Source organism: Hipposideros armiger, unplaced genomic scaffold (assembly GCF_001890085.2).
Source record: "Hipposideros armiger isolate ML-2016 unplaced genomic scaffold, ASM189008v1 scaffold_1, whole genome shotgun sequence".
NCBI lineage: Eukaryota > Metazoa > Chordata > Mammalia > Chiroptera > Hipposideridae > Hipposideros > Hipposideros armiger.
Genome location: NW_017731351.1, coordinates 8798280 through 8812878, shown reverse-complemented (window position 1 = coordinate 8812878; position 14599 = coordinate 8798280). Strand labels below are relative to the sequence as shown.

General features: G+C 47.8%; 1 protein-coding gene across 3 annotated transcripts in view; it reads left to right on the top strand.

Annotated features, from left to right (window-relative positions):
- Positions 1–14599, top strand: part of LOC109373498 (bifunctional heparan sulfate N-deacetylase/N-sulfotransferase 3) — a 107206-nt gene that overhangs the window by 4595 nt on the left and 88012 nt on the right. For 2 of the 3 annotated variants that reach the window (XM_019627372.1, XM_019627462.1), the window contains exon 2: positions 12688–13823. In XM_019627372.1, coding sequence (XP_019482917.1) covers positions 12846–13823 — 978 coding nt within the window. In that variant the 5' untranslated portion in view covers positions 12688–12845. The remainder of the gene's footprint in view (positions 1–12687; positions 13824–14599) is intronic. The other variant, XM_019627549.1, reaches the window with a different exon arrangement.

The window sequence follows — 14599 nt, the reverse complement described above, 5'->3', positions numbered from 1 at the left end:
AGGAGAGTCATTAAGTTCTAAGAAACGCATGTCATTAGGCGAGTTCGTTACTGTGGGAACGTCACAGAGTGCACTCACACAAACCTACATGGTCCAGGCCACTGCACACAGTAATGTTACTGTGCTGAACACTCATGGCAACTGTAACCCAATAGTAAGTATTGTGCATCTAAACATATCTAATCATAGAACAGGTACATGGGGACATGGTATAAGAGGTAAAATGGTCCACTTGTGGAGGGCACGTATTGTGCATGGAGCTGGCAGGACGGGAAGTGACCTGGGTGAGTCAGGGAGCAAGTGGCAAGCGGATATGACAGCCTCGGACATGACTACACTACTGTAGGCTTTACAAATATACACTGAGGCAACACTAAATTTATTAACAACGTAGCTTTTCTTTCTTCAATAATAAGTTAACCTTAGCTAACTGTAACTAAAAGCTGTACAAAAATATCTTTTCTTTATATCCTTTCTAAAAACATTTTTCTATTTAATTTTTTCTAACTTTCTAAACTTTTTTCGTTAAGAACTAAGATAGCAACACCTACAGTAGCCCAGGCCTACACAGGGTCAGGGTCATCAGTATCACTGTCTCCGCATCCACATCTCATCCCATGGGAAGGTCTTCAGGGGCAGTCACACCCGTGGAGCTGTCATCTGCTGTGACAACAAGGCCTCTCCCTGAACCCCCCCTGAAGGACCTGCCTGAGGCCTTCTTGAGGAGCCGTCACTCTTCAGAAATATGTCCCCGGTGGTTTGCTTGGTTTGATTCTTTCTTTCATCATAGATTTGCTTGTGAGCAGATAATGCACCATGAACATTCCTCTCTATTAATGAAAACCTTTTAGTGTTTTCAAACTTTTTAAGGAGCTTGTTGAGGTCTGCAAAAGCTTCTGCTAAACTTTTTACTGGATTTCCTTAGGAGTTCTTCCTCTTTCTCTTGTCCTGCAGTTTCCCTTTCTCTTGCCTCTTCTCCAGCTATGGCTCCTGTTCCAGTTCAGACAAGACCTCACTAGTCGGTTCCTCAGGACCCCGTCTAGGAGCTCCGCAGTGACACCCTCACCCACACTCAGGTTCAAATTGGTCACCAACTCAGACACAGCCTGGCTGATTCTTGCAACCTCCTCATCCCCGGCAAATCCTTTGAAATCATGGAGAACCTCTTCAGTGTCTTCTTCCAGATGCCATTCACCCAGTCCTTGGTGACATCACCCCAAGCCCAATCAAGGCTCCTGAGGCAGTCCTAGATGGAATCCTGCCAGAACTGCATCTCCCCAGTTGTAGCACAGCCTGGGCACAGGTCCTCCTCAGGCAGGAGGCCTTAAGAGCTGCTGCAACTCATTCATCTATTGGTTGGGTCAAAGAGGTGGTGTTGGAGGGAGAAATGCCATTGTGATATTGAGATAAAAACTACCAATAAGAGGGGGATGTCGGGAGCATTATCAACAATAAGCACAGTCTTGAAAATTGTGTTATCCTCTCAACACCCACATTTCTCCATTTCACTTCTCCATTTCACTGGCACAGCAATTCAGGAGGACATCTTGGGGGAGGAGCTGGGACACCCATGACTCCTTACTGCTCCAGCAGGACACTGGCAGTTATGCTTGCTGATACCCTGAAGGCCCTCGGTTCTCACTGTGGCACTTCATGAAGGGGTCAGTTTGCAGCCTGTAACACTGCCCCCAAGCAAGGCTGCTGCCCTGCCCCTAAAAGCCTTGAGCCTGGTGTTGACTTGGCCTCCTCTGAATGAAAGTCCTTGTAGACATCCGTTTCCAGAACAGGGAGCTTTCATCCACACTGAATATTTGCTCTGGCAAGTGATTTTCCTCCACAATCAGCTTATCTAGTTTCCAAAAATTCTTCAGCTGCTTTCACATCAGCACTAACTGACTCACAACTCACGACTCATTTTCACACTATGTAATGAATAATGATTCTTGAATCATTTAATCCACCCAGAGCTAGCAGTAAATTCAGCAGCATTGTCAGGGCCAGCTTTTTCTTTCAACATCACAAACTCCTTGTCCATGATCAGCATGGTGCTGAGAGGGACACACTTCTGTGCCTGGTCTTCACTCCAGGTCATCAGAGATTCCCCACATCTGAGGCAGCCCTTCTCAGACCTGTTAGTCTCAGGCCTCCATGAAGCAGAGCCTTTCTTAGCTCCCGCCACCTTTTCTTGTTCTCCACAGCGCCATCATGGTGGAATGGATGTGCCTGACCATCCCTGATTGCCCACCTTCCTAGTCCTTAGTCACTTTTAATTTCGCTTCCAGGTCAGTTACTCCACATGGCCTCTCCCTGGCAGCACTGGCAGTGGATGTTGTATGCTCAGGGGCCACAGTGGACAAAACAACACCAGATTTGGTCAAGCACCACACACCCCCGAGGAGACTGAGCAGAGAGAAGGATGCAATCAAGACACGGTACCCGGACACGATTGAGGCTTCTGCCGCGTGACCTGACACGTGGCTTCACAGCAGACTTGCTTTTTATAAGTAGGAAGAGGATACTCTAAAATAAGGATAAAAAGTATAGTACAGTAAATACATAACCAGTACCCTAGTCATTTATCATAATCATGTATTAATTGCATAACCATATGTGCTGGCAGCACAGCTTTGTTTAAACCAGCATCGTCACACACACGAGTGATGCATTGTGCTATGACATTACAATGGCTCTGATGTCACTATGAGGTGACAGGAATTGTCAGCTCCATTATAACCTTAGGGGACCTGTGTCATGTACGCAGTCCATCACGCGTTGACCACATGTCATTACAGAGCGCATGACTATTACATTGTCTATCGCTTTCAAGTATCTGTGCTCAATATGCCTCTCAATACAGCATGGGCAGTTCATGTACCACTGCAGTCGTTTCCACCACTCCTACCCCCAAACATGAAATGATGCTTTACTCTTTCAAGAGATGCTTAGCCAGTACCGGCTACTGGGCCAGACCCACGGCAGGCTCAGGACCACTACCCACAGTGCCTTCCCTGATGACGGATGTACGGTCTGAGTTAGGTGGCTCTTTTCTCCGCTCTTTCTACCCCAGTTGGGCTGTCACTTGTTCTGAAAGGAGCCAGTGGTCACGGAGGAAGAATTTGTCTGACTTCTCTGTGACGCATCCGTAGGACAGGGTAGGAAAGCAGGACCCCAGACCTCCTGGACCCCTGTCTGCCTTCTCCACTGCCCCGCTCCGCTCTTTCGCACTATCCTCTCTGCAGACTGCTCGCTCTGCTTCTCTATCATGAAACCTGCCCTGACATGCAGCCAGAAGCTGATCCGTACCTTCCCAGCTCACGGGCCAGGCAAACAGGGAGAGGCTGGCCTACCATTCTCGTTTGCTCCCTTGCTCTGAAGAAGGGTGGAAATGGCAAGGGTGAGCTCCTGCCCCAACAGCGCAGTGGCCGTGGTCATGGCGCCCGCTCTTAGGCACACGTTCCAGCTCAGTTTAGGAAGGAGGCAGACACGTTCCCCATTCCATCCTGCAGGCAGAACAGCCAGCCAGTGGCAGTGGGAGGGCGTTCTCCTGCCTCCTGGATGGCATATCACTGAAGGAGGCAAACAAAATGTGATCCTTTCTTCATAATTTCTAAATACAAAAACGGAGGGGAACATGCAATAGGAAGTCATCTTCCTTTTAATGTATAGACAAAGCAAATGCTCCCAGGTGCGGCCTCTCCCTTCCACCTTCTAAAAACGACCAGCTCTAGCCAGGGCGTGCTGTCACTCACACTCCACGGGAGTCGGCACTGCACCTGCCCGCCACAGGGCCCAGCTCCCACGACGTGTTTCACATGCTGCTTCCCCGAGAAAAGCACGGGCTTCATCCACTGTTAATATCACCAAGTTACTTTTATCGCATTCCTGTTATGTATCTGAGGCCTCCCGATGCAGTTTTCAATACTATAATATACAGTTAATTTTGTGAAAGGAATATTGTCAAGATCTTTTAAATATCTTTCGTTTATGTTAGAACCTAAAGTTCTTCAGTTATTAATACTCATTTTCCAGATGGCAATCTTTTTTTTTCCCCTTCACATTTCTTGTAGTGCCAACTTCAACATGCTTCTGTTTCACTTTGAAATGGATTTTTACTTTGGGCCGGTGCTGGGTGTGAGTGAAAGAGAGACGATGGGTGGTGGTGACATGCAGGTCCTTCCCCTTGGGACATGCAATGCTTTGGAAATGCAGGTTCGTGTACATTCAGTGCTTCCCTGTGTATGTGGAATGGCCTGTGATTCCAAAAATGAATTTCTTCCTCTGCCTTCTGTTAATGGTAGATCATTAAGTCATGGCTAGCATTCCCTTGGTGGAAAACACATTTTTCTTTTTGAACACAGATGCATGGCAAAACAACTCTAGCCCCGTTGAATTCTGAAATAGGAACGGGAGTGAGATTCGGTGAATGTGCATCCTGGATGCCTCTGGTTTGTGACTGTGGTCACGTGGCCCTGTCACATGCTGTGTTTGTATGATCGCCCTAACTGCCTGAGGCCAGCGTGACCCACAGCTGTGTCTGTCCATGTGGAGGGCTGCACTTCACCACTGCCCTGGTTTGTGAATGTTGCTGCTGTTTGAAAAACTTAGTCAGGCCATTCTTTCACTCACTTAAAAGTATTCAGGGGGTCGGCCGAGTGGTGCACTGGTTAAGAGTTGGCTTGGGACGCCAGCTCTGAGCAGCAGGGCCCCAGTTCGATCCCACATGAGGGCCAGTGACGCTGTGCCCTCTACAGCTAAGATGGTGAACAACAGCTTGGCCTGGAGCTGGGCTGCCGTGAGTTGCCGGCGATGGTGTAGGCTGCACCGGGGCTGCAGTGGGCTGCTGTGAGCTACCGTGAGTGGCCGGCAGCCAGCATGAGTGGCTGGCAGCTGGCGTGAGCTGCCATGAGTCGCCGTGAGCAGCCGTCCTATGGCCGGCGACCGACTGCCTCGCCCGGGAAGAGCACAATGATAATACCAACATGGGCCAGTGCAGCGACGTCCTCCACAACTAGACTGAAGAACAAAAGGACAGCAACTTGTCTGTTTCCCTTCCTCGATTCCCCGATAAAATCTTTAAAAAAAACAAAAACAAAAACAACAAAGTATTCAGTGGTCTGCTCTTACTTCAAGCACCACGATGATGTTGAGACGACAGAGGTGAACAGGACAGGTGTTTATGGATGCTTCCAATCCACGGAGAAATCACACAGGAAAGTTGCATGGCTGATTATGACTATGGCACATGCTACGGAGCCCAAGCAGGTGGTGACCGGAGAGTCCCGGGGAGCCCTCACAGGTCTGCGGAACGAGGGAGGTGCTAATGCTCAGAGCCATAGGATTGGAGGAGGAAGCTGGATGAAGAAGTGGGCAGGAAACTTCCAGACAGAGAGAGTGCACGTGAGATGAGACAGACTCGAAGAGACGCTGTCGCTCTTGGGGAACTGACGGAGGGCCCATGTCCTGGGGCTGTGTGGGGGCACCCCATCGAGTCAGGCTGGCGATGGAAGAGTGGGCAGCACACTTCACAGCGCCTTGTGGGATACGTGTGGGCGTTTGGGCTTCCATCAGAAAGTGAACTAGGCAGGCGTTGATGCGCTTTCGGCTGCAGAGACGATCGGATTTGTACTTTGATGCTGGCTTGAGGAAAGCATGGAGGGATCCCGGAGTGTTTCTGGTGATGCTACCTGTGGCCGTAGGTCAGGGAGAGGGGTGTTGCCTGGGAAAGGACAGAAGTGCACTGGGTCAAGGGAGGGTGGGGAATGGAAATGGGGGGTTGGTTTATGGAGATGAGTAGGGGTGCAGGGAAAGAAGGTGTCATGGATGACCATGAGGTGCTTGTGGAAAGATGAAGGTGGCTTCACAGGGCAGATCATCAGTTCAGCTCTGGACTGGCTGAGTTTGCTTGTGATGTGATCTCCGAGGAGCCAACAGTAGTGGGCATACAGTAAGAAAGGTACAGTTCCTGTGGGTGCTGTTATCGTAGCAAGTTGATAGTTGAGTTGGAAATTCTGAAGCTCGGAAGAAGGTGTGGGTCACAAACAAACTTGGGAATTTACTAGAGCATAAATGGGGATGAAAGCCAGGGAGTGTGTGAGCTCACCTGGGCATAGGCCCTGAGGATGGGCACAGTGCCAGCTCTGCTCCCGCCTGAGCCTCCTGCTCTGTCTCAGGCCCATCAGACCTGAATTCCTGCCACAGACGTGGCCTTCCTGTACCGCCCGCCCCTGCTTACCGGAACACTCTGCTGTCCCTGCAGGAAACCTTATGCATTTCTATTGGCATCTTCAGGATAGGTCTCTCTTTTCATGTGTGACTGATATCACCCTCATCACAGGTAACATTAGTATTTCATTCTATGTGCCAGACACCTTTCTAAGAGCTTTGGATAGTTTCTCTCATGATCGTCACTACAAGTAAAACCCTACTAAGTAAGTACCATGAGTTTGTCCATTTCACATGAGGAGACTGCAGCATGGAAAGATGACAGCTGCCTGATATCCACTTCCTATGTAGTCCCAGCATGGGGTGAAGGGAGGCGGTGCCTTCCCAGGTGTGTGATGTCTTCACGTTTCAGTCAGCACTATGAGCTGTGGCATCGCAGGCAGGACCTAGCCTTGAAAGGGCCAGCATGGCTGGGTACAGTGGGCATCAGTGCTGTTGCCTGGCTGTGGTCTGTGCCCAGTGTGCTGTCACCTCCTTCTGTCTGCCTGACTGGGAACCCTGATGGAGTGGCGATGCTTATAATCAGCCAGCCTTGCCCTTTCCCCACATGCCTGTGACTATTCCAAAACACCTGCCCAAATGGCTTTGTGCATTGATTTTCTACATTGAATGTACAGTTAGTTTCTTGGTCATGCCGTGTGCTCCTCACGGTGGGTTGACCAGGTAGCCAGACTCAAACACAGCTGTTAGCTCTGCACTCCTGATGAAGAGGGCATGTCCATGGGAAGGCTGGTGCCATCCTCAGTCATTCAGAGAGCCCTTCCGACAGTGCACAAGTCTGTAATTTCGATGTTATTTGTGCGCAAGCACATCACGAGCACAATCATCACTCTACTGAAGTGTTTGCCTGTTGACATTGTTGGCCCTTAAAAATGGTTTTCTCCTGTTTCTTAATGGAAAGATTACTGGGAATAACATGGATCCTATATCCTTGATGATTTCAGTCTAACAAGAAAGAGAGACATCAAACAAACAGCATTGCTAATACCGTTAAGAGCTGTGATGAAGGCCCCAAAGGAAAGGCATTAAATTCAGCGTGCATCATCTGGGACCCTGTCTGAAGGGGGCAGGAGTGTGCGGGTCAGAAAGCTTCCCTGAGGAGCTGAGTCTGTTGCATGTCCAGATTTGCCTGTCACTAATCAATGTCTGGACTTTTTTTATTTGCAAATACCCAGCTGTTTTATAGAAGATTCTGATTTTGTTATCTCCCTGTGCATCACTGAGTCACTTGTCAGAACTTTAAGTGTATCTCACTAGCTCAAGCCAATTTCCACTCTAAGCTTCTGTGTTCCTGCTGCTGCGGGCACTTGTATTCCTCTAGTCCCCAAGTTCGCCCAGTCCCCCAGCCATGATTTAACAGGCATCATGCCTTTTTCTGTTTTCCGCCCAAGTGTTCGTCTTCCCAGATAACTGCCCATGTGTGGCCCCCTAGCACCTTTAGCCAGGGCTGCCCTGACGCCCCTCCTCTCTCACACTGTGTAATGTGTGTGCTGCCTCTGTTCATGTCACTGCTCTCTGTGCATTCTGGATGTCACTGCTACGCGAATTGTCTGTAAATACTATTTTTATTGTCTCTCTCCTGTTCAAATGCACCCTCTGCTCTCTCTGTTTTTGTGCTTCACACTCACTTCCATGGATATCCGTTCGTCTGCAGCACTCTTTCAATGAAATTGCATTTCCATTTTCCACCCAACACATCATGTCTTATAATCAGTTTAGTCTCACTCTCAGATAAACACATCGTAACCATTTTATTCCCTCAACCTTGCCAGGTTTTTTGCCTGACATGCTCCCTCGATCGTCATATTAGGTCCCGTCCATCATGCCACAGTCCCCTCAAGCTACTGCCACTGACCTGCCTAAATGTCATAATTCCTCTCACTCTTTCCCCAACACTTCGAACAGATATAGACTGTACAGTATAAATCATTGCTTATTACGTGCGACACAGTGTTGGCTACTGTTTCACGAGTCTTATTTCCCACAACAGAGGCCATGCTTCTGCAGACAAGAGCCATTCGTACTGTTACTTCCATGGTGTCCCCGACACCTCAGACAGCACTAAGCCCAAGCGGGGGTTCAGCAAAGACCTGGTGCCTGACTGCAGACTGATCCACTGATAAGTGTCTGTGAGTGGGCGAAGAGTTAATAGCTAGTGCCTTTTTATCTCACGTTGGGATGGTATGATTATATTTTCTTAGTATTGAATGAAACAGAGAAAGACATTAAATGCAGTCAAGGTATAGATAATTATACTCATATTAACAGTGATGTGTAACCTTAAAAATAAGTTATGGCACTAGAGTAAAGCAGAAGTGTCAAATTAGCCTATAAGGTTAACATGCGATTATATTCAACTAATTCCATAGTCACCGGGCGCTAGCTGTATGTGGGGTGCCAGGGGCTCACAGAGGCAGGGGAGACATTGTCTGCACCCTATCAGAGTTTGTAGTTAGACAAGGAAGACTGGCTTTAAACCAAAGTTTAATGACAATAGTGTCAGATAGTCCAGAGAGACACTTTCCACACTGGCCATGTGTATCTGCTGGGTCCGACCGAGCTGGATAGGTCAGCTCCACCTGAGAGGGTCCCACGGGGGGACGGGGTGGAGCAGATGTTTCCACCCATGCCTGTCTTCCTGAGATGCCTCACCAGCCACAGGCTCAGGAGAAGCGCAGCAGTGCCACCACATGCAGGAGTGACAGCCACAGCTCGGTGTGTCCTGAGATGCTCAGAACGAACAGAGACACACAGGGGACAGGAAGCAGTGCTGTGGACATGGTAGCAGTAGGACCTGTCATTGTGAGCATCCACACCAGAGACAAACTGTGACCACAGCAAAGGGAGATGTGCAGTCGACAAAGGTTTGTAGGAAACAGAGAATCTTAATGTACCCACTTAAATATGTTAAACCAAATCCTACCCTCGGGGATATATGCTGGAATCTGCTCTGGCTTCAGGAGGAAGCTGGAAGAGTTTAATGAAAAAGAAACGTGTTGCAGAATTTTATGCCTGCTCATGGAGAAGGCAGCCTGATAGGCCCCTCATATCCACCCTAAGGGGTGAGAGCACACGCTCCTCCCCACAGATAAGGACTGTATGATTTACATGCCTTTCGCTTCTGACAATAGGAGCGGACTATGAAACACGGCTCGCTGAAGTGCAGTGCGGCAATCCATTTAGTATTCAGTCAAAAGCACTTCACAGCTCAAATTAAAACAGCGGCATAGAGAGAACGTGAGATTCTGTATCCTGCTATTACACCCCAGAATATTGTATCACTCATACACATGTACATAACTTTAAAAGTGCAGTTAGTTTTTGAAATGAAATAGCTACAGTTACATGAAAACTCTCATTTTGATTTGCTCAAATTCTACCTAAGCCTATGCTAGAATCTTTAAGAGCAGCATGCTATGCTCTCTATGAGATTCATCTTACAGCATGTCAGATCGCTGGTGGCATTTTACGTGGCAGAGGGTGGTGAGCCACAGACCACACAGCACTCCCAGTGCTTGTCCCCCTGTCGTGGCACTGCCCTCGCTTGTCCCTTCCCCGCATTGCCCCTGACCTGTGATCATGAAAGGTTCATCACTGGACCATGAGGAATGAGTCTGCACCAGCAGGCCAGGCTCCACTCTCTAACGCTGCTCTCACATTAATCCATCTTCCCGAAAAATCGCACCCTTCTCATGTTATTCCCCCAATCAGGAAAGTGTCATGGGTCTTGATGGACTTTCACAGCCATGAACTTTGGTGCTGTCAAACCTCTCCAGAGCTGAGGAGCCCACACTGTGTAATGTTTTTATTAAGTATTCCTCACTCTTTCACTCTTCATCAGAGCAGCCGTTCCCCAATATTGTGCTCGCTCGTGCCTCTATAAGGTTTTGCTGTCTCAGATGCCAACTCAAATGAGTCATCCTTCAATGCTTTGTCCAAAGCCCCCTCCCCAGACCATCGTGGTGCCGCCTTCTTCTCTCATCCCGTGCAGTCACCTGTCTCTAATCAACAACCCACACATCACTGCTTGTTATCTAGCCACTATCTTGTCATCTAGTCTCTATAATTTTGGAACTTTTAAGAAATTCACTCTGCTTAACATTTATATTTTATATAGAAAGACAGTTACCTCATAAATATTTGAATGAATGACACAGATACCTAAATATTTAAATGAATAGACTACAATATATAATTTAGAGGATAAATAGCATATTTAGCCTATAAACATCCTGTGGTTATACTCCACATTATATTATTCATAAAGATAAACATACATTATTCAAAAATATTGTTCATTGCTTATTTTATAGGTGATATCACAGAATTTGAGAGCAGAATGTTCTTGGAGATCATTTATTCTGACCTCATCATGTTACTTGGAAGTTACTGGGGCCAAAGTGACCCAGCTGGTCAGAGACAGAGCTGCAGGGAGCCCCGACCTGTGGAAAATATCCGACGTGTTCTCCACCAGGGCTTGCTGTCTTCCCAGATGGCTCTCAGCCGCCTTCGGGGCTGTGACATGACCTTCCCTAATTTTTAAAAAGATCCCATGCTATTGCCTTGCAAAAGTGCCAGGACCATAAGCTAATAATCTTAAGCTCTAAAAATCATCCATGTATCTTTCTTGTTATTTTTCAAAAGTTACTAAATTTTTTCAAAGGTTATTAAAACTTGAAAAGGATTTGAAAATATAGCATAACATGATGTTTCATTAAGTCTCCATTATGTATTTTTTAAATACAGCAGGTCCTTACTTGGCATCATCGATAGGTTCTCGGAAACTGCGATTTTAAGTGCAACATCACATCATGCACTCAGGCAGCGCCTGTGACATTTGGCCAATGGTGGACCACTTATGTGATGGTGGTTCCATAAATTACAATGGAGCTGGAAAGTTCCTGTTGCCTAGTGACGTCACAGCCATCCTCAGGTCACATGCAACACATCACTCAGGTGCTTGTGGTGACACTGGTGTGCACAACCCCCCTGCACTGCCAGCCCAGTAAGAGTATGGCCCTACGGTTATGGGGGTATGCTACACCATCCAGGTTAGTGTAAGTGGCCCCCATGATGTTCGCACGATGACAGAATCACCTAGTGATACATTTTTAAGAACATTTTCCTATCATTAAGCAGCACAGGACTGCAAAATGAAGCCAATGTTACGCTAGGCTAACTGACAGAAACAAAAGCTAAGTTTCTACAGTATTTCTGGTCACAAAAACACCACCAAACTTCTACATAAAGACGCAAACACTTCTAACATGAAACGCTGAAATAAATGTGAGCCCTACAAACATTTCAGAAAGATGAATACACACAAGTAAGGGAATGAGTTTCCAACCCTCTGATTCCACTTCAGGGTCTCAGGGCAGGAGCCTCTCCCAACAGCTCAGGGCGCAGGGGGGACCCACCCTGGGCAGGACGCCCTTCCATCAGGGCCACCACACCCACCACACTCACTCGAGCAGGAACAGTGTAGACACGCCATTCACCTGACTGCACACCTATGGGATGTGGGAGGAAGCCGAGGCCTGGAGAAAACCCACAGACACGGGGTGACCATGCCAACTCTACAGAGACAGTGATCCTGGCAGGGAATCAAAATTGTTTTCTCATCAACATAACAAAACGATATTGAACAAAATGATGTTATTCAAGGACCTGCTATATTTTCAATGTATTTTTCCCATAATTACTGAGCTCATTTCCAAAAAGCAAATGAGTTTCTAGATAAATGCTCCCTCTGCAGGAATGTGTGATGCCTCCATAATCTCGCACCAGAGTTGAAGGCACCTCGGACAGTATTTTACCCCTCATGTTCGTCTCACCAAAGTACTGTCCTGATTTAAAAAACCTAACTCTAAATATACAACTCTAAAATGGTCATTTGGGTTCGGAGACCTTTTGAAAGGGTTATTCTCATGAAAGCAAATATGATAGGGTTGTTTATCTTATATATTTGAAATATGAATAGAATGTTAAAATTCATTGTGTAAAAAATTTTCAGGAAAAATAAAAACTAGTGTCTTAATTTTTAAAGTAGTATTTAATAAAGTATGTCCAAACATTCATGGTTTTTCAGTATACCCGTATATAACTAAACACAAATGGCCCGAGATGGCATTACATGATGTGACAGTGTGTGGCTCAGGTGACCACTCTGTGCTCTTAGGCCCATGTTATCTAGAGTTGGAAGCAGAGCTCGGTAGTGAAAGGCAAGTCCTCCTCAGCCACTCTTCCTCCGTCAGGGACGAGAGCCTGTGTCCCCTGAGACCTTTTCCTCCTCTGGCCCATGCGCTCCTCCAGGTTTGGGAGAGAAAGGGAGCTTTCCCAGTGTACATGGCTTTGTCTGCGGACTGGGCATCGTGCATCGTGCGTGCCCCTGAACAGGATGAAAACTCGCTCACTCTCATGCTGCGGACTGAAGGGTTAACACTCTACTCTCTTTTTTCTTTTCAGACAGTATTTCCTGTGCATCCTGATCAAGCGAAACAAATGCGCTGCGATGGTGACATGAACCACGAGCTGAGACTGGAGCAGTAGCCGCACCCCATCTTTTCTCTTCTCCTTTCCTTTTTGATGGTGCTTCTACTGGACCAGTCCGAGGAGAGCGCAACATGAGTTTTGTCAGGAAGCTCCGCAGACACTTCCAGAGGACGGTTGTCCTGCTCGCCACGTTCTGCACGGTGAGCATCGTCCTCTCCGCTTATTACCTGTACACGGGCTACAGGCAGGACAGCGACCTGTCAGAGGGGGCTGCAGCGGGGGCCTGCGGGGACGTGCAGCACCCGCCGCGGAGGCCGACGGCCGCGGACACCAGGCGGCTTCCCCGGGCCTCGAGCGCAGACCCCACGGTCCTGGTGTTCGTGGAGAGCCAGTACTCACCGCTCGGGCAGGACATCGTCACCATCCTGGAGTCCAGCCGCTTCCAGTACCACACGGAAATCGCTGCCGGAAAGGGCGATCTCCCAGCACTGACGGAAAAAACGAAGGGCAAATACATCCTCATCATTTATGAGAACATTTTAAAGTACATCAATATGGACTCTTGGAATCGAAGCCTCTTAGATAAATACTGTGTGGAATACAGCGTGGGCGTCATTGGGTTCCACAGAGCGGGGGACAGGAGCACCCAGAGCTTCCCGGGGAGAGGGTTCCCCTTTTCCGCACATGGGAACCTGGCAGTGAAGGACTGTTGCATTAATCCCCATTCTCCACTGCTCCACGTGACCAAATCTTCCAAGCTCGAAAAAGGCTCTTTACCTGGAGCTGACTGGACGGTTTTTCAGATTAACCACTCTGCCTACCAGCCAGTGATATTTGCCAAAGTGAAGGCCCCAGAAAACCTCCCCCCGCTCTCCAAAGGTGCTTTTTACGCCACGGTCGTCCACGACCTGGGGCTGCACGACGGCATCCAGCGCGTGCTCTTCGGCAACAACCTGAACTTCTGGCTGCACAAGCTCATCTTCATCGACGCCGTGTCCTTCCTGTCGGGGGACAGGCTGACCTTGTCCTTGGACAGGCACGTCCTCGTGGACATCGACGACATCTTCGTGGGGAAGGAGGGGACGCGGATGAACGTCCAGGACGTGAAGGTAAGGCTCTGTGACCTCCAAGTCTCCAGGCCTAGGTCACCTCGCGGGGGTTTACCAGCTGCTCCAGTCCCAGGACGCGGGACTCGGGTCATTTCAGCGAAGCTGCTGCAAACTGGGCTGGGCTGGCCTCCCAATCTCAGCCCGAGAACAGCTAAGTAGAGAACGTAGTTCTCTCTGAATCAAGGAAAATGAGGGTGATACTAAAGGACTGCTTGAGTGTGGCAGGATCCTCAAATGGTTTTCCACGTGTGTTTAAAACTAGAGTAGAAACCATTTTGTTTGATGACTTTCCAGAGCCTATCGACCTTAGAAATCTATTACTAATCTAAGACTTTAATCTATTTAAGTGTGAAATCCAAGTGAATTTGTTTTTCATTACAATAAATACTCCCACAAAATTTCAAGAATTAAAGAACTTACAAGGAGCAAGTTCAGATATTTTTGGAAGCCAAATGTGCAACCCATTTTCCCTTATTAGATTTTTTTGAAATTATGGAAATTAGCACTACTAAATATGAAGACCTATGAATACAAGTATACTTGTTCACATATAAACATAGGATTTTTAAATTACATTTACTGGGGTGACAATGGTTAGTAAAATTACATAGGTTTCAAGTGTACAATTCTGTAATACATCTTCTATACATCACATTGTGTGCTCACCGGCCAGAGTCAGTTCTCCTTCCAGCACCATGTATTTGACCCCCTTTACCCTCTTCTACCACCCCCTCCCCTGTTACCCTCTGGTAACCACCAAACTGTTGTCTGTGTTA